Source organism: Dendropsophus ebraccatus, chromosome 3 (assembly GCF_027789765.1).
Source record: "Dendropsophus ebraccatus isolate aDenEbr1 chromosome 3, aDenEbr1.pat, whole genome shotgun sequence".
NCBI lineage: Eukaryota > Metazoa > Chordata > Amphibia > Anura > Hylidae > Dendropsophus > Dendropsophus ebraccatus.
In genome coordinates this window covers 122,763,110-122,784,140 of record NC_091456.1, presented here as the reverse complement: position 1 = coordinate 122,784,140, position 21,031 = coordinate 122,763,110, and the positions used below count along the sequence as shown (strand labels likewise).

Here is a 21,031-nt window from a genome sequence, read left to right as displayed (position 1 = left end):
TTTTTTCCGGCTTTACTATTAACTCCTTAGTAGAGGGTAAAAGGGACATTAAATCAATATATTCTTTGTGCCATATGCGCTCCTTAATTGCTGCAGGGAGGTGGAAGCCTAAAGGGGAGACCACACAAATCATAGGTTCTCTTGTACACATTTGGGATAACCCGACTGAACTATCAAGTGCAAGGGGCGCTACAGAGAAAACTCTGCTCATGCTAGCAGCTGGAGTCACTATTGTAGGACTACAAGGAACAGCAGCTGCAGGACTAGACCAAGCATTAAGCATAGAGAGCTGCAGGGCAGGCTTTTGGAAATCAACTTAGCTAAGCTATCTAGGAGCCTAGACTCAGTATACTGCTGACTAACTGGAATGGTAACACAAGGGTTAATCTCACCACCCGGTCTGACATCCGACACTGGAGCTGAAGCTTCTCTTGGTCCTCCCTCTTCCTGAAGTGCAGGACACGGGTCTCTGACAGGGAGGGGGGGGAGTGCCTCTCTGGCTGACGCTGACAGGGACTCCTCCGGGAGGGGGCTGGTCTCTTCCCACGACGTGCTCTCTTAGCCCGATGAGCAGCAGCTTCCTCCTCCTCTTCTTCCTCACTGAGGTAACCTGACACCGCCTCCCTCACAAGCTCTGGTGGGCTGTCTTCTGAGGTACGTTGCCGGCGTGTGTCATAAGCAGCTGACATAACACTGGGACCAGCTTCCTCAGCTAACGGCATGGCAGCATCTGGCTCAGCTAAACATGTACACCTCCATCTAATACGTTGTTCCAGCGTGCAAGAAGAGAAGGCCAGTACGCGCACGGGCTGGGCACTGTAGAGATGTTTTCAGAATATCTGGGATTTGTAGTCCACGCACTGATGCAGCGCTGCAGATGACAGGGCCTTGATGGACTGCATATCCCAATGTGCATTGCAAATGACAGCAAAGCCAAAGTGAGACGTGATAGGAGGGATGGGTGATAACCCTGTGCCGCGTCCAGTAGGCTCGCTCGGCAGGCGGGGCAAGCAACTCTCACTTCCCTGTAATACTAAGTTCCTGTTTCTCGTGCGGTTTATTAACTCTTTCCTCCCTTTGGTGGCTTAGTTTGCTATAAACACCTGCTATTGCCCGTGTGCTGTTAGTGCGGTTACAGTGCTGGTCGTCACTGTGTATCGTACTAATAAATGGGACCTGGCTCTGCTCGTGTAACACCCGTGCAGCCATAGTCATCAGTCCTTGACTAGATTTGTGGGGTATATGCTGTATCCTCAGCCTGTGATATTCCACCGAGTGGTAGTATGTGCTTGCCGTGCTGCATAACTTGTGCACACTGGTTGGCAGCAGATGTGTGATGTGCCTATACATATATAGCACAACAGAGTGCTTATATCTGTTGTGCTATATCCCCACCATACACCCCCCCCCCCCCAATGCGCGGGAAGCGCAAGGCCCCACCTCGCAGAGGGTGGGTGGGGGGTGGCAATATGCCAGTCTGCCAGTGACTGTTCCGTGTGTGTGTCCGTGAGCTGAGAGCCTCCCTGCTGTGGGGGAGCAGCTGGATCCGATACAGACACAGGTGTGAGAGTGGGAAGTAAAGGGGTCTACTAGGGCAAGGGGGATTCTGGGGGAAGTGGCAGAGTTGTGTGGGGAAAGGGTTGTGCCAGGTCATGTTCAGGCAGAATGACTAGCCAATGTTTTTATTTAAAGAAAATGAGTGTCAGAGTGACAGATGAGTTGGCAAGGCAGTGGAGGCTGATGGGCAAGCAGGACATGCTTTGCTTCAGCAATGAATTGGCGTATTAGGCCAGTTGTGTGCTTGTGACAGTGTACCGGGTGCCACAAAGGCCTTAGGAGGTAAAGTTATTAGCGGAAAAAAATGGCTACTACTGTGCCTTTTGGGAGAGGTATACTAGACACATCTCGCCCTGTGGGAGTTACAGGGTGGGGCAGCAGATTTCTGCCTGTGATAACGAAAGGTAATTGCTCAAAAGTAGAAAGTGCAGCTCGTATTAAAGAGAAATGATGCAGGGTGCTCATGGATGTAACTGTACATGATACACTGTCACATCACGCGTGCTACCTATCAAATTTGCTGCAAGCATGTCCTCTCTCAGATTTGTAAAGAAGGGTATTAAAGGGGTACTCCAGCGGGGGGGGGGGGGCACTTTTTTGCTGGGATCGGGGAGGAGGTGGCTGAGGGAAAAGACGTCCACTCACCTCCCCGATTCCAGCGGCGGGTCCCGCATCGCGGCGCTCCGGTGCCCATTTCCCGTCCGCTTCCTGGTGTCAGGACGGATCCCGCCTCCATCACTGACTGGCTGAGCAGACCTGAGACGTCACGTCTCGGGCCCGCGTCAGACACCAGGAAGCGGCTGGGAACAGGGCACCGGAGTGCCGCGATGCGGGACCCGCTGCTGGAACTGGGGAGGTGAGTGGACGTCTTTTCCCTCAGCCACCTCCTCCCCGGTCCCAGCAAAAAAGTGCCCCCCCGCTGGAGTACCCCTTTAAGTATGGTTTTAAGGAAGAGTGTTGTCAGAAATCAAGTACCTGATATCTGGGTGGTCTTAAACTCCTTTCACTCATGAGTATTATTATTGCGGACAATATAGTGCCAGTTGATTTGAATGGACTCTTTTACACATATGTAGCTGCTGCACATTGGTAAAAGGGCCAGATCCACCTATTTTAATTATTAGGTCAGTGCAAATGGGGACAGACACACACTCGAATCCTGTTTGTAGTTGCAGGTCCGCAATTACAGACGGGATTATTGACGTGTGAATAGGGCCTAATTTAGATGTCTTGTAATAGTTCCTATAAGTTATTGGCTATGTTCCTACTTCACGAACAAATGGTGGGAAGGTAGCGTCTATTTTACAAGACGGCCGCCTTTCCCCAATTTGTTCCCGAAGTGGGAGCATAGCCAAAAACTTTATAGGTTAATAATGATTACAAACATTATCAGTAGCCATCTATATTATAAGACGGCCGCCTTTTCCAGCTATGTTCACGAAGTGGGAACATAGCCTTAGGGCCTGTTCACACTGAGCAAAACAGGTGGAAATTCTGAGCAGAACTCGTGCCGTGGACTCGAATCCCACCTTTCTGACCGTTTCAATGTGATGTCTCACGCACCTCCGCTCTCCACTCAAAGAATTGACATGTCAGTTCTGTGAGCAGAGAGCGTCAGAGGCGTGCAAGACATCACACATTGAGGGGGTGAGACAGGTGGGATTCCGAGTCCACGGCTCATTGATATAAGAAAGCTGAGCTCTGATTGGTTGCTATGGGCAACAAATAACATTCTTATTTTAACTCCTTAAGGACAGAGCCTGAAATGGCCTTAATGACAGAGACAAATTTTATGAATATGACCTGTGTCACTTTAGTCATTAATAACTTCGGAATGCTTTTACCTATCCAGCTGATTCTGAGTTTGTTTTCTCGTGACATATTGTACTTTACATTTCTGGTAAATTGGAGTCGATATTTATAACGAATATTTATGAAAAAACCCCAAATAACGTGAAAAATTGTGAAAAAATGCATTTTTCCAACTTTGAAACTTTTTTGCTAATACAGAAAGTGGTTATACCACATAAATTATATATTAAATAGCATAAGCAACACGTCTACTTTATGTTGGCAGCATTTATTAAACAATCTTTCATTTTTTATAGACAATAGAAAGCTTAAAACATAAGCAGCAAATTTCCAAATTTTCAGTAAAATTTCAAAATCAGATATTTTTAGGGACCTGTTCAGGTAGGGTATAAACCCACACACCGTATACGCAGCAAAAACGCAGCAAATACGCAGCAAATACGCAGCAGATGTGATGGTGAAGATTTGATGCTGTGTTCAGTTATTTAGATCTAATCTGCTGCGTATTTGCTGCGTATCGCAGCAGTAAATAAGCTGCGTATACGGTGTGTGGGTTTATACCTTTTAAGTGTATTTGAGGGGCCTGTATGTTAGAAAGCCCCACAAAGCACCCCATTTCAGAAACTGCACCCCCCAAACTCTGCAAAAGCACATCCAGAAAGTGTTTTAACCCTTTAGGAGAGTCACAGAAATAAAATTTTCTGTGCAGAGATTTTATTGTAATCCAATATTTTTCATATTTATAAACTTAATACCAGAGAAATTCACCCCAATATTGATTGCCCCGTTTCTGCAGTTTATAGAAATACCCCATATGTGGCCCTAATGCATTGTTTGACGGAACCACAAGCCTCAGATACAAAGGAGCGCCTAGTGAATTTCAATGGCTCCGTTATATTTGGTCATTTCTGACTGTACCACTTCAGGTTGACAGAGGCTCTGGGGTGCCAAAACCTAAAAAACACCCCTAAAGGGACACCATTTAGAAAACTAGACCCCTCAAGGAGTGTAACAAGGGGTGCGGTGAGCATCTGGACCCCACAGGTGCTTCACAGATTTTCAGAACAATGTGGCGTGAAAAAAGAAAAATGTATTTTTTACACTATAACATTGTTCTAGCCTTCAATTTTTCATTTTCACAATGGGATAAAAGGAAAAAAAAACACAAAGCGTGTAGCGCAGTTTCTCCCAAGTACAGAAATACCCCACATGTGGCGATAAAGTGCCAAGCGGGTGCAGGACGAGCCTCCAAAGGGAAGGAGCACCAATTGGCCTTTGCAAGCTGGATTTTACTGGAATGGATTTCAAGGGCCATGTCGCATTTACAGAGCCCTCGTGCTGCCAAGACACTTGAAACCCCCCACAAGTGACCCCATTTTGGAAACTACACCCCTTAAGGAATCTAACAAGGGGTGCAGTGAGCATATGGACCCCACTGGTGACGGGCACAAATGTGGAACAATGTTACGTCAATTTTTCATTTTTTCACTTTCACGGCACAAATGTGCCCGTCATCAAGGGGTCCATATCCTCACTGCACCCCTTGTTAGATTCCTTGAGGGGTGTAGTTTCCAGAATGGGGTCACTTGTGGGGGGTTTCCAGTGTTTTGGCAGCACGAGGGCTCTGTAAATGCGACATGGCGTTCATCATCCATTCTGGCCAAATCCAGCCTCCAAAGTCCAAATGGCGCTCCTTCCCTTCGGAGGCTTGCCCTGCGCCCACATGGCGCTTTATGTCAACATGTGGGGTATTTACGGACTCGGGGGAAATTGCTCTACACATTTTGTGTGTTTTTTTCTCTTTTAACCCCTTGTGAAAATGATAAATTCAAGGCTAAACCAACATTATAGTGTAAAAAATGTAATATTTCATTTTCACGCCACATTGTTCTACATTTGTGCCCGTCACCAGTGGGGTCCATATGCTCAATACACCCCTTGTTACATTCCCTAAGGGGTGTAGTTTCCATAATGGGGTCAATTGTGGGGGGTTTCAACGGTCTTGGCAACACAGGGGCCTTTTAAATGCAACATGGCCCTCGAAATCCATTCCATTCCAAATCCAGCCTCCAAAACCCAAATGGTGCTCCTTCCCTTTGGAGGCTTACCCTGCACCCGCATGGCGCTTTATGTCCACATGTGGGGTATTTTCGTACTCAGGGGAAATTGTTCTACACATTTTGTGTTTTTTTTATCTTTTAAACCCTTGTGAAAATGAAAAAATCAAGACAAGATCAATGATTTAGTGTAAAAATTAAGCATTTTTTACTCTAAATGTTGGTCTAGCCTTGATTTTTCCCATTTCCACAAGAGGTTAAAAAAGAAAATGAACACAAAACGTGTAGAGTAATTTTCCCTGAGTACGAAAATACCCCACATGTGGACATAATGTGCCATATGGGCACAGGGCAAGCCACCAAAGGGACAGAGCGCCATTTATGTAATGGAGGATGGAGACCATGTCGCAATTACAAAGCTCCTGTGCTGCCAGAACAGTAGAAACCCCCCACAAGTGACCCCATTATGGAAACTACACCCCATGAGGAATCTTAACAAGGGGTGCAGTGAGCATATGGACCCCACTAGTGACGGGCAAATTTGTCGAACATGTGCCAGGAAAATAAAAAATACCATTTTTTTCCATTTTCACTTCCCAAATGTGGCCGTCACCAGGGGGCCATATCCCTGCTGCCTCCCTTGTTAGATTCCTTATGGGGTGTAGTTTCCAGAATGGGGTCACTTGTGGGGGGTTTCTACTGTCCTGGCCGCACAGAGGCTTTGTAATTGCATCATGGCATCCTCTAATGGTAATGTCGGTCATACCTATTTAGCTGGGGAAAAGGGACAATTCTAATTTATTTGGGGGTGTTAGGCCAATTATTAGTTTATAAGGTTGAAAAGGACAGGTGTCCATCAAATTCAACCTGTGTTGATTCAGGTTTCAGGTGTCCCTTCCTTCATACACTCTAAAGGTACGTGCACACTGCGGAATCGCGACAGATATCCCTTCACGCATTCCGCAGCGGGCACCCACCGGCAGACTGATGCAGGCGTGCGTCTCAGTTCGTGTCATAGACTTCATTCTATGCACAGGCGGATTCCACTCTCCGACCAATGTGTTCATTCTTTGGACGGACGATGGAATCCGCCCGTGCATAGAATGAAGTCTATGACACGGGTGGAGACACATGCCTGCATCGGTCTGCCGGTGGGTGCCAGCTGCGGAATGCACAAAGAGTTATCCTTCGCCATTCCGCAGTGTGCACGTACCCTAAATCTGTACGTGTACCCTGAGGTACTCTCACAGAGTTTGTAGAATTTCACGCCATACCGTCATCTCTTATTGGGACGGTATTGGCGGAAAAGACGTTTCTGGGGGGCAGCGTACGCTACGCTACCCCCAGACACGTCACTTGATGATGAGGATGATGAGGATGAATGGAGGAAAGAAGGATCCCCCCATTCATCCTCACTGGCTGTTTCAGTGTCGGAGGCAATAATAGTGTATGCGTCTGACGCCGAAAAAACACCCTGGGGGCCATCTTTATACGGGAACTAGTATATGGAGATTGGGATATGGGATATGTAAATGTGTAATGTAGTGTAGTGTAAAACTTTATTTTGTGTAGTGTGGTGTAATGTAGTGTTTTTTTACGTTTTTTTGACAGTAAGAAAAAATATAGCTACGCCAAAAAAGAAGCTGCTGATAAATGCCGCACTTATGTGCGGCACTTATCAGCAGACAGTGGCGGTAGGATATAGGGGGAAAAATGCCCCTACGCCAAAAAGGAGGAGTTGCTGATCAGCGGCACACTTATGTGCGATGCTGATCAGCACTCAGCGGCGTTAAGGCGAATAAAAAGAAAAAAAAATTTGGAAAAAAAAAAACAAAAAACTTTTTACCCCAAAGCAAATGATATAATATACACTGATCAGCCGCTAGGGGGCAGTAGAATGGAGCTGGCGGAGATGGCCGAAGATGGGGGCGACGGAAAAGCCCGAAGAGCCGAAGATTCCCGACGAAGACCGAACGAACCCGGAAGTGGTGGCGACGAGGAGAAGAGGACGCGCGGGGCCGCCAATCTTCGTTCCGGAGGCCAGGATCAGGTGAGTATGGTACACCTGCACCACACACACCTGTTCTGCACCCCTCAGCTACCTAGCTGAGGGGTGCAGAACCCGGCCGGACACTTTTTAACTGTTAGATCGCCGTGATGGGCCGGCCAGTACTGGCCGGCCTATCACGGCGATCATGGGGGTGGCACTGGCGCCATCTTTGTTGGGGACACTAATGGCGATTGTTGTTGTCCCGGACAGCACCAATCGCCATTGCTTTCCGGGTCACCGTTGACTCGGAAAGCTGTATTCAGCTGCTATCGGCTGATCTGTATTGATCAGCCGATAGCAGCGATGGCCTGCTATACATTATAGCAGGCCATCTTCCCCGACCGCTGTGTGTGAACACACAGCGATCGGGGAAACATCGGGCGTAAATTTACGCCCTGGTGCGTTAAGTACCAGGCTGCGAGGGCGTAAATTTATGCCCGATGTCGTTAAGGGGTTAAGACTGCTTGATAAATTTCCCCCTAAAGTTTAAAATGAACTTTCCTTTAGAAAGTCCCACAGAGCCTTCAGTATTTGCAGAGATATGAGATGCCCTAGGAGAAGGCTGTTAGTTGGTACACAAAGATGCTTCCTTGCTGAAAGGCCTGAGCTGTCGCCATGAAGAAGAATTACTGAAAGCTGGATAGACCAAAATTGTTTTCTTCTAAAATGGTATTGAAGGCATGGATGGATAGTCAGTGGGGCTTATGAGTGACAATAGATTCATCATCCAGATGCTTTAGCTAAAATGTTTGATGATTGATACTACCGAGGGTCTATTTACACAAAAAGATTATCTGACAAAGATTTGAAGCCAAATCTTTGAAAAGAAGAGAAATCTCAGGTTTTCCTTTGCGACCTGATCTCTGTTTATAGTCTCTTTCTGGCTTTGACTTCAAATTTGAAGCAGATAATCTGTCAAATAATCTTTCTGTGTAAATGGGCCCTTAGAATCAAAATATTTCCAGAAAACTATTGGGAAATGTAAGCAACTTCATCACATACTTTTGGGCGTTTGCATTTTTGCTGGAACAGCCATTGGAACAGGCTGGCCAAAAGGTCTAGACCCCACCCCCTTTACGTCGGCCAACCAATTGGCGTCAAGGGCAGTTGTGGGTGGGGTTAAGTGGCGCTAATGCCGCGAGGTCACGCCCACTTAATACAATCTGCAGTTGATAAATAGACACTTTTTACTTGAACAAGCACCATGATGTATGATATGAAATAAGGTATGAAAAATGCTAAATTTACCCTGTACACCTGTGTAGAGATGTCAGAATGCACAAAGGGGGTGACAGTGTCACTTTAAACCCCATAGAGAATCTATGAGGTATTGTCAAGATGAAGATAAGACACACCAGATCCAACAATGCAGATGAGCCACACAGAATTTATATAAAAGGAACCCTATGTATTGAGCAGGGCCGTAGCGAGGGGGGTCAGGAGGCGGGGCAGCTGTCCTGGGAGCAGAGACCAGGGGGGGCGCCATCACAGGGAGCAGAGAGAGAAGGATCACAGTGGATGAGGCAGCCAGGAAGCCTCCTGCCTTCTGTCAGCGTGGGGAGGCAGGAGACGATTTTAACTTGATCAAAAGAGGTATTTACCATACTGTACTGTCTCCTGGCTGCTGTTTAGCTATAATTTGCGCAAAATCGCTGCATTTTTACCACTCAGGGCTAAACAGCAGCCAGGAGACAGTACAGCAAAGTTACTGTGTAGATGGTGAAGGACCTTGACATGTGACTATGATGTCACCGCAGGTCCTGTATCTACACTGCACTATGGAATAGAAAGGAAGAAAATACAGGTGTGTGGGGGGTCTGGGAAGGGGTTGAAGGGCGCCAAGTCTGGAGTGGGGAGAGGGGTACAAGGTGACACCAGTCTGGGATGGGGGGGGAGACACACAAGAGCGTGTCCAGTGTCTATTTAGGGGTCTGGTCTAATTGTACAGTATTCTATATTCTATATATCTTGAATTAGTATTCTATATATCTTAAATTTGGTAATGGAATACCTTACTGGAGGTATTACTGCTGTTGTCTCCGCTGCTGAGTGGAGTTGATAGAACCTCGGGAAATCCTAGGTTTGATCGAACTCGAACATTCACAAACCTGCCGCATTAGATTGCTGATGTCTTCCTGGTCCGAGGGGAAGGAGGCGCCTGGAATTCCGGGATTCAGCCTAGGTAATATCCTAGGTAATAGGCTGAATCTTGGAATTCCAGGCAGTACCCGGGCACTCTCCTCCTTCCCCACGGACCAGGAAGACATCAGCAATCTAATGCGTCTGGTTTGTGAATGTTTGAGTTCGATCAACTCTACTGCTGAGCATACTTGTGCTCAGCAGTGGTGGAGACGGCACCATAGAATCACATTACACTGTCACACTGGAGATAGATCAGGAAGCTTCGCCTCCTAATTCACAGGTACAGACAGCAGGGAGCGGAGACAGCAGTGCCTCCTCAGGTACAGACAGCAGGGAGCGGAGACAATGGTGCCTCCGTTAAGGTACTTAGGGACCAAATTTTAAATGGGAAAAATGGAAGTACTTTAAAAAAAATCGTGAAAAATATTTATATATGTTATATACCAGCAGTGAAGGTGGGGGGGGGGGGGGGAGGGCGCCAAATTGAATCTTTGCCCCGGGTGCAGGAGAGCCTAGCTACACCTCTGTATTGAGTGTATACACTGTACATTTCAATATTAAGGCTATGTTCACACTGCGTATGATTCCGTCCGTAGTGTGAACCTCGAATATACGCATGTAGTTTTGAGGTTGATGCGTTCGCTTGAAAGTATACGATATACGCCCGCACATTGCACACTACGTATGAGCTTGCGTCCGGATCGTATACGGCGCCATGAAAAATGAACAAGACCATTGTTTGAGGACGGAAATGTTGAAACTCACGGCCGTGGATTTCCATGCGGTCCCGTACGAAGTACTTATTTCAGCCAAATTGAACTTGATTTTTCGATCCAAAAGGTTCTGTGTGGTTTACAGGGCTGGGCAAAGATTTCCAAGTAAATGACCTGCCTCAGATCGCTTCGAAACAAGCTAGGGAAGCATAACTACTACGGGCGTATGTTCGCGGTTCGTACGCATCCGGCCGCATGTCTATTTTTCCCACGCCCGTGGTTTCAGCCGCACATGTACGGCGGCGTACGATCTACGGATGGAATCATACGCAGTGTGAACATAGCCTAAATATATATTTATTTGGTCTTATTCTATTCTTTTGAGATAATAACTTTTTAGTTCTCATTAGCTGTGAGCCATAATCATCAACATTAAAAAATATATAATGAGTCTGCATAGTATGAGTTTAACTTTTTTAACCCTTTCTTGACCGGGCTAATTTTCGTTTTTTGTGTTATTTTTTTTCCTTCTTGTGCTTAAAAGGCCAGAGCACTTGCATTTTTACACATACAGACCCACATGAGCCCTTATTTTTTGCGTCACTAATTGTACTTTGCAATGACACGCTGAATTTTTGCATACAATATGCTGCGAAACCAGAAAAAAATTATATGCGCAACAAAATAAAAAAAAAAAACGCAATTCTTTTTCTTTGGGGGGGGGGGGCTTCGTTTTATGGCGTGTGTCCTATGGAAAAACTGACATGTTATATATGTTCCTCAAGTCGGTACAATTACAACGATATGTAACATGTATAACTTTTATTTTACAGTATGCGATGGCTTGTAAAAAATTCAGACCATTAACAAATATTTGTTCCTTAGAAACGTTCTATTCCAGGCTTATAGCGCTTTCATCCTTTGGTTTATGGGGCTGTCTGGTTTGTGCCAAGATGTTTTCTTTCTATCAGTACCTTGATGGCGCATATACGACTTTTTGATCGCTTGTTATTACAATTTTTCTGGATTTGATGCGACCAAAAATGCGCAATTTTGCACTTTGGGATTTTTTTGTGCTTACGCCGTTTACCCTTATGAGATCTGGAATGTGATAAAGTAATATTTTGGGCAATTACGCAGCAGTGATACCAAACATGTTTATTTATTTATTTTTATTTATAAAATGGGAAAAGGGGGGTGATTCTGACTTTTATTAGGGGAGGGGCTTTTTATTAACAACAACACTTTTTTTTTTACTCATATACTAGACGGGGGACTTCTAGTATATGCACACTGATCTCTCATTGAGATCTATGCTGTATAGTTATTCAGCATAGATTGATGAGATCAGTGTTCTATTGCTTTTGGCTGCTGCAGCCAAAGGCAATAGAATGCTGAGCCGGGATCAGTGCCATTACGGCGCAGACCCCGGCCGGCACCAGACATGATCGAGATTGCTCCTCTGTGACAACGTATTTACATCCTCATGCGGAAAAGGGGTTAGACTGACTAAGGTTTGGTTCACACTGTGTTTTTGTAGTCTGTTTAACAAATTCATTTTTAAATTATCACTTTTACATACACATTCATTTTTTTCCTCATAAAATATGTACGTTAAACGGACTGCAGAAACGCTGTGTGAGCCAAGCCTTACTGAAATAAATTAAATTAAAATTTATTGTGATGCACCCATATGTTCAAAAAAACATATATAATTTCTAATTTCCAATGCAAAATTAATTCATCCCGACAGATCCCATTGACTATAATTTGGTCAGTAGGTTTTTCTGTTTGGTGTCCATTTATTTAGCAAGCCTTGACTGGTCAAAAAAAATAAATACATTTTTTGTCTGTTCAGGACCCGTTGTTTAAACAGATGCTGTTACAGAGTTTTGGTGCAGATTTGAACATGGTATAATGTACTCTTATTTGCAGACAGTACATTTTTGACAATGTATATTTTCTGTTTTGATTGTTTTACAGGGTTGAAGCAGTATGGCATCTTCTGCTGTTGATGGCCCAATTGGTATCCCTTTCCCTGACCATGGTAGTGATGTTCTGTGTGCTCTGAATGGGCAGCGTCAGCGTGGAGAATTATGCGATGTACTTCTTCTTTGCCAAGGTCGGGATTTTCCTGCGCATCGTTCAGTCCTTGCCGCCTGCAGCCTCTACTTTCGCCAGCTATTTACCTCAGGTCCAGCAGCTGAAAGACTAACTGTTTATCAGCTGGACTTTGTAACTGCTGAATCTCTCTCTGCTCTTCTTGACTTTGCCTATACAGCCACCTTAACATTAAGTGCAGGGAATGTGGGTGAGATTCTGGATGCTTCACGTTTGTTGGACATTGGCACAGTTCAGAATGTGTGTGCTGACCTCTTAGATGGACCTTTTTTAGGACAGAAAGAATCTGAACATTTAGGAGATCCACAGAACGTGGCACGAGCACAAGAGTATCTAGAGTACTTTCAGAGCAAAGGACAAGAAGGAAGTCCTTGGAACAGCGCTTGTCCGCTAGGACAAGAAACAGAACAATCCTCTAATTTAGAAGAGGAATATCACCAGTCATTACAGAAGAATGGGGCAGAAAGGCAACTTTTGGATGGTTGGCAAAGAAAGCATGAGGACCAAATGTATGTTCCTTCGCAGAATGGACATTACAGACTAATGTCTGAAGATAAGAGTCATGATGGTGGTCTCGAACCACAGGATGCAGAAGGCTCACCACTTCTTGGAGGTCTTGCTGGGGGGCAGTGTTTAGATGAAATGGACAGCCTGACAGCAAGTGCTCTGTTGCAGCACATGATTAATACATCTCAGAGGGAGGGTGTGGGCCCAGAAGAAGAAAATGAAGAAGAAATTATGGACTATTACTTGAAATACTTCCGTAGTGGTCCTCATGAGGAAGAGGACGAAGAGGATGGTGATGAAGGGACAGGTGGTTATCAGGGTTGGAGTCAAAAAGTGGAGAAGAAAATGAGGGCCAAAGCCTTTCAGAAATGTCCCATCTGTGAGAAGGTCATTCAAGGAGCAGGAAAGCTGCCTCGGCACATACGCACTCACACTGGAGAAAAACCATATGAGTGCATTATCTGCAAGGTCCGATTCACAAGGTAATCCTAACTCACATGTATCAACATGCATCATCTTTTTGTTTCTTTAGTGCTCTAATCTCTATATTACCTTACAGTTATGGACTAAATACAACTTGACATGGTACTGTTTACCATATTCATATATGTAAAGTTATTGAACGCACATTGCAAAGAAATGCATTAATGCAGCTGGCATTTGCAGCACAGAACAATATAAAACACGCATATTATTTTGAGGAATGGAATTAATTTTACCTCCGGTGTGGTGGGTACTGGGGTACTAATGGGGGGGAGGGGTAGTGTTAGCCACATATGAAATATTGTATACAGTTTTGGGCACCTGTATATAACAAGGACATAGCTGAAGTGGAGTAGGTGCAGAAATGGTAATTAAGGGAAGGGGTGGGTTACAGTATCAAGACAGATTATCAAGCCTAGGGCCCACTTACATGGGGCAATTATAAGCTTAAACAGGCAGAATTGTGCACGTCTTTCAACATGTTAAAAAAACATCACTGCTGTGTGACCAATGGCTGATGAAAGGGAAAATAAAATAACAAAAACGTATGCTTACCTGTCCACAATCCCTGGTGTCCTTTTGCTTGTACCCCGCTGACTGGAGCCACCGCTGACACTTCTTTACCATTCCTGTAGGGCGATAATGGTCTTAATCAATTTCATGGTTAATTGAACATGTAACCTTGACAAACATAACCGAGCTATTGACATGCCCCTTTTGCAGGTCACACCCCTTTTTGCAAGCCACACCCACTTGGCAGTGCCAAACTGGCGGTATTTCGTTTCAGTAAAAGTAAAAAAAAAAAAAAGCTGTGTCCCGCCTCACTCGCTGATTGGCTGAACAGGCATTTCTGAGTGGGCCTATGACATCACATCTCAATCCCTGTCCACCCTGGATTTTTCACTGATGCCCAGACTACCCCTTTAATTTCTGCCTCTTCCTCTTAACACACAGCTTGATGCAGCCATAGCACACGCGCACACACACACACGCTGATGCAGGCATAGCTTGACAAACACACACACACAGCCTGCTACAGCCATAGCTCCCCCCACACAATGGACTCTTCCAGCTCAGAAACAAACTGCCAAATAAAGACCACATTACTGATATATGGATGAAACTAAATGTATGTGAGAAAGGGTTTTTCTGGTTGTTATAAATAAATGTCTTAGATTGATAGAACATAAAAATAAATATATATATATATATATATATACATACTTCAGTCTGGAGAGCACTCAAAGATCCGGTGCAGGAGTGCCAGCGACGGAGATTGGATAAAGTCTCCTCTTCAATATAACGAAGAAATCGCAGCACATCCAAATAGTGCAAAAATTCTGTGTCTTTTATTTCATAGTAGCAAAATCAATAGGTGCAACGTTTCTGTCTCATCTCGAGACCTTTCTCAAGCAACAATACAAACATCTCATATCCTTTTTATACAAGTGTGTGACAAAATCCAATTAATTAAGGGGTGAACATAACGTGAAACAGGTGTACAAGTAAGGTTCCGACCGGAACACAATGGGTTACATGGGATACATCAGTATCAGAAAATCATTACAAATACGTGATGTATACAAGGTGATACAATGTGTATATACATCAAAGTGAAAATTTTAAATGAAAAATCAACGGCGGGGTTCACTCACGCTAGCCACTGCTCTGTAAAGAAAGGAATAATTTAGAACCAAGTCAGACCTCATGGATCGTCCATATGTATGTTGGTTTGTAAATATTGCTAAGCCGCATGCGCTTGCCTGTATGACCTGATACGTCCAAGAGTATAGTGGGAGGTCCTGGGCAGGGAACTGTCAGGTTGCCGTAATGACATCTTGAAATACAACGGATAGGAACCGCGTTCACTGTAAGCACCATCTGAACACTGTCTTGTAGGAAAGAGACAAGGAACTCCAGCCGGGGTTATCCGGCTCGGTGACCGGTAGTTACGGAAAACCGCAGCTAAACCGCCATCGTGTCAAGGAGGGATTCAACCAGGTCAAAGTATGACCTAGGAAAACCTCACAAACGTCGCCCAAACCCCAAGTCGTGAAGTCTCACCCACTAGTGTCATGGTGTGAAAATGGCTTTGTTACTTGTCATAGTGTGAACATGGTCCAACAAATCCCGACATCATAGTCCCTGGCCTCACAATGAATGAAAGAAAACAACAGTAGCAGTGATTTGCAGTGAGATTCCTCCGCCGCCTTCTGTAAATATCTAAAAGAAAAAAAGAGAGAAAGGATATAAGTATATAAATCAACTAGTTAACAGGGCAAGGCTCAAGGAAGGATCAGGGTTAACAACCCATTACAATTTTATTTTTTGTACATTCTTGTAGTAATTCTGAAATCTACATTGAGACCCCTCGGCTGGAGTGTATCCAGTCTGTGGATCCACTGCAGTTCTCGTTTCTGTAACATGGTTAACCTATCACCACCTCTTTTTGGAATAGGTACATGATCAAGCAACATGAACTGGAGATCTTTCTCAGCATGCTTTGCATCAAGGAAATGCTCGGATACCGGTAAGTCTATCCTCTGTTTACGAATGGAATATCTGTGCTGGTTCAGTCTAGTCCTCATGTCCCACGTCGTCTGTCCAACATATAGCAAACGACACAGGCACATGAGGACATAGACCACCCAGCTGGAAGTACAAGTCAGGTAAAAACGGATGTTGTATTCCTTGTTGGTTGTTGGATGTACGAAACTGGAACCTTTGTTCATATATGTGCAGCTGACGCATTGTCTGCACGGGAAGGAACCCTTGTTTTTAACTGTAAGGAATTTTTGTCCCTTACTTGCATCCTTCATTGCAACATCACTCTTAACCAATCTATCCCTCAAGTTCCTCCCCCTGCGATATGACATCAGAAGTGGCACTTGAAACTCAGGGATAGTGTGGAAACCATTTTTTATAATGCCCCAGTGTTTTCTCACCACATCAGCTATCCGGGGCGAGAGATCAGTGTAAGTGGACACAAAAGGTATCCTGTTAGATTGATCTCTGGACCTCTGTGTGGTATTAGTCATGTTAAGTAACTTATTTTTGTGTCTCTGTAAAAGTGTCCGTGGGTAACCTCTACATTGGAATTCCTCTGTCATCTTTGTCAGATTCGTATCAAGTTTATCAGGTAAGTCAGTTATCCTTTGGGCCCTGAGCATTTGACTATAGGGTAGGCTACGAATCATCGGTCTCGGGTGGCAGCTGGCGAAATGTAGACATGTATTCACATCAGTGGTCTTCCTGAATATATCCATTCGTATCCTCTGGTCCACCAGTGCTACATTCACATCCAGGAAATTGATCGAGTCCCTGGAATGTGTAAGTGTAAATTTTATGTTATCATCTATATTATTGAGGAATAAATGGAATTCCATAAGTTCCTGTTCAGACCCTAACCACACAAGGAAAATATCGTCTATGAATCTCCACCACCCCAGCACATGGCTGAAGTGGTGGGACTCATAGACGCATCTCTCCATTTGTGGCCATGCTGGAGGAGAGATGCGTCTATGAGTCCCACCACTTCAGCCATGTGCTGGGGTGGTGGAGATTCATAGACGATATTTTCCTTGTGTGGTTAGGGACCATGTTCACACTATGACAAGTAACAAAGCCATTTTCACACCATGACACTAGTGGGTGAGACTTCACGACTTGGGGTTTGGGCGACGTTTGTGAGGTTTTCCTAGGTCATACTTTGACCTGGTTGAATCCCTCCTTGACACGATGGCGGTTTAGCTGCGGTTTTCCATAACTAGCGGTCACTGAGCCGGATAACCCCGGTATAATGGATGGAGTTCCTTGTCTCTTTCCTACAAGACAGTGTTCAGATGGTGCTTACAGTGAACGCGGTTCCTATCCGTTGTATTTCAAGATGTCATTACGGCAACCTGACAGTTCCCTGCCCAGGACCTCCCACTATACTCTTGGACGTATCAGGTCATACAGGCCAGCGCATGCGGCTTAGCAATATTTACAAACCAACATACATATGGACGATCCATGAGGTCTGACTTGGTTCTAAATTATTCCTTTCTTTACAGAGCAGTGGCTAGCGTGAGTGAACCCCGCCGTTGATTTTTCATTTAAAATTTTCACTTTGATGTATATACACATTGTATCACCTTGTATACATCACGTATTTGTAATGATTTTCTGATACTGATGTATCCCATGTAACCCATTGTGTTCCGGTCGGAACCTTACTTGTACACCTGTTTCACGTTATGTTCACCCCTTAATTAATTGGATTTTGTCACACACTTGTATAAAAAGGATATGAGATGTTTGTATTGTTGCTTGAGAAAGGTCTCGAGATGAGAGAGAAACGTTGCACCTATTGATTTTGCTACTATGAAATAAAAGACACAGAATTTTTGCACTATTTGGATGTGCTGTGATTTCATGGTTATATATATTTATTTTTTTTTTTTTATTTTATGTAAGAAGGCGGGGGTATAATAAAGTCTATGGACTATATTGAACTGGATATACTGGTGATTTCCGGAGAACTGCCCAATATCCTGAATAAGGTCTACCACTTTTGGAACTGCTATCCCGGGGTCCCAGAGAAATCAAATCGTCGGCATAGAGAGACACTCTGTCCCCCTCACCCTTCGCTCCAAAACCGACAATACTAGGGTCTAACCTAAGGAGATTCGCCAAGGGCTCTATATTAAGGGCTAAGAGTAAGGGCGAGAAAGGACATCCCTGCCTAGTCCCGCGTTCCAACCTAAAGGGGGACGACTGAAAAGCATTTACTGTAACAACTGCTATTGCATTACTAACAACTTATAACCATACCTATGTACTCACTACCTAGCCCAAATTGTTCCATCACCCGCCACAGGAATTCCCATTCCATCCTGTCAAAGGCCTTAACGGCATACATAAACTATATTAATGAGAAAAATTTCTATGAAAATGCCATTATAAAATGTTAGTTTTTTTTTTTAAAGCTGGAGTCGTTACATTTTTTCCGGCTCCAAAGCCCTGGTGAACATGTTAGCATGAGACAAACTACTGAACAACAACCAAGTTGAAAAAATACAGTTGAACCAATAGGGCCAGTTCACATGTAGCAAAAGCAGTGGAGCTTGCTGCTTTTGCTCTGTGTGAACTGGCCCATATTTTGTAAGTAGTGAGACACCACAGAGGCCATACACAGCATATACATATTGCTACATCCTTTTAAATGAAAGCACAATGAAATACTGTGTAAAAAATTCAAAATGATGAACATTAACACACAAAGCTAGAAGTCACATATAATCCTTGAGGTGGGCTCGCCAAAGATCTCACCATGCTCCTAAGCAGTCTCTGTTTTATTGCTGCCTGTATGCATAGTGTCATTGCTTTGAGTATCCATAAATTGTACCAAAGGTCCTGTATAATCTATTTCTCTTCTTATTCTCAGATGTCTCCAATTTCTCCTCAGTCTTCTTCCTTCCTCTGTTATAATTTCATATGACCGCAGTCCTACTTTCTGAACAACCTTCGCCTTTTGCGAGTATATGTCATATTTAGCTATTGGCTGAATCTATATTTTCATTTCTCTGGAGAACATGCAGATCTGTTTTCAGATTTATTGTAATAGAACACTTGCCTATCTTGACTGCTTTTCTGTTTAGCTTATATCGCCCACAAGTTTTGGCTTTAGTAATTCACATTAAAATGGTAAGAGAGTCCTTGTATGTCTACTCATAAACCGTTGTGCTGGACTGGTGTCTAGGCCTTGTGTGGGTGTGTTCCTGTGGTCCAGTATTAACAAGTATATATTTCTACCTGCCTGTTTTGCCTTCCACATGACATGAGTCTTTTTGGCTGTTTTCACTGCTGACTCTGCTTTACCATTACTTTGGGGATATCCTGGAGATGATTATTGTTGTTCAGATTCCCAACTGAATTTTTTTAAACCCTTTCAATGTAAATTGTGTAGAGTTGCCAGAGAACACAGTATCAGCGATGCAATATCTGGCAAAATGGGCCTTAAGTATTTTAATTACTGTTTTTAGCTTTGTGTCTTGTAAAATAGGTGAAAAAATAGTCCACAGTTACCAGATAGTCGTTGTCATTCCACAAGAACAGATCTGTTCCTAATTTTGACCATAGCCTATCGGGAATTGCATGTGGTTGTAATGTTTCTTTTGGTTGCTTGTCATTGCTTGATGCACATATTTCGCACTGTGCTATAATGTTCTTTGTGGTCATTCATTCTGGGCCAATAAACACATTCTCAAGCCCAACACAGACATCCTTCTACACCTAAAGCCCTATTACACCAAACGGCTGTATTTGGCTGATTATCACCCGTTATGGGCGATAATTGCTTGGTGTATTAGCTCCTGTTAAAAAGCAACACTCAGCCGACGTGCACAATGTCGACTGATGGTTGATCACTGTCTTTCAACGTGTTGAAAAAATTTAGAACAATAGTGATGTTTTGCTGGTCGTTAATCTGTGTAATAGGAGCAGCAAAAAAAAACAAAAAAAGGAAAGACAAATTTGGTCAGCTCTCCTAGAACACCATTCACACTAGGCAGGAGCAATGGCAAGATACAGACCAGCTACAGACATGAAAATAGTTTGAAGCCCCCCAACTGCCAAAAAAAATGGCATGGCATGCAAGACCTGTTCTATACCGGCACGAGTAATTACACCACCTGGGTGGGACAGGTGGAGTGCACGACCAAGTAGAGGCAGCTACTCCCCCATCTGGAACACACACACAAAAAAAAAAGTCAAATTTGGTCAGCTCTCCTAGAACACCATTCACACTAGGCAGGAGTGCGTTGCTATGGCAAGATACAGACCCAATACAGACATGAAAATAGTTTAAAGCAGCCCCCCCCCCCAACTGCCAAAATAAGCTTCCACAAAAATAATGATGTAAACATAAGAATAATGGTGTAAACTACCCCACCACGTTACAATGGCCTCATACACGGGGCAGTCCTACACTGTACTATGGCCTCTCCATGGCATGAAATACGCATATGCTCTGGGCATGCAAGATCTGTCTTATACCGGCACAACTAATTACACCACCTGGGTGGGATAGGTGGAGTGCACGACCAAGAGCTGTTGCATTTTTTTGTGTTTTTGTGTAATAGGAGCAGCAGCAGAGGACCACGGCTATCTCCTACGGGCTCCCCGCTCTTACCTGTTTTTTGCTCGGTGATCCATGGAAAATCATCCCTATTTGCATCCCTTTCCGTATCTGTTTCCGTAAAATGTGAATAGTACTAGTTTTCATAGATTTGATCCTTTTTTGTTTTGTATTGTTTTTTTTACAGATGTCATGAATGTGACATCCATAAAAAATATGGATCCCTTAGACTTCTATTGGTAATCCATACTACAATCACAATTCGCCCTAGGACATGTCCTTTTTTTTTTTTTTACGGAACAGATTATGGATCAAATTAACAGGGACTGTGTGAATAGCCCAAACTGGGCACTTCTCAATGTAATAAATGAGTATTGTAGGTAATTATTGGTAGGTGCTGGAACCAATTAAACACATTTACATTATTTCCTATGGGAAACACTGCTCGGTTCTCAGCCCGTTTTCCTGA

General features: G+C 44.1%; 1 protein-coding gene across 7 annotated transcripts in view; it reads left to right on the top strand.

Annotated features, from left to right (window-relative positions):
* The first annotated feature begins 511 nt into the window (after nucleotides 1–511).
* Nucleotides 512–21,031, top strand: part of ZBTB7A (zinc finger and BTB domain containing 7A) — a 33,351-nt gene continuing 12,831 nt past the window's right edge. Inside the window, exons 1-3 of one of the 7 annotated variants that reach the window (XM_069962613.1) lie at nucleotides 512–654; nucleotides 12,315–13,441; nucleotides 15,901–15,984. In XM_069962613.1, coding sequence (XP_069818714.1) covers nucleotides 12,327–13,441; nucleotides 15,901–15,976 — 1,191 coding nt within the window. In that variant the 5' untranslated portion in view covers nucleotides 512–654; nucleotides 12,315–12,326 and the 3' untranslated portion in view covers nucleotides 15,977–15,984. The other 6 variants (XM_069962607.1, XM_069962612.1, XM_069962609.1 and 3 more) reach the window with 6 other exon arrangements.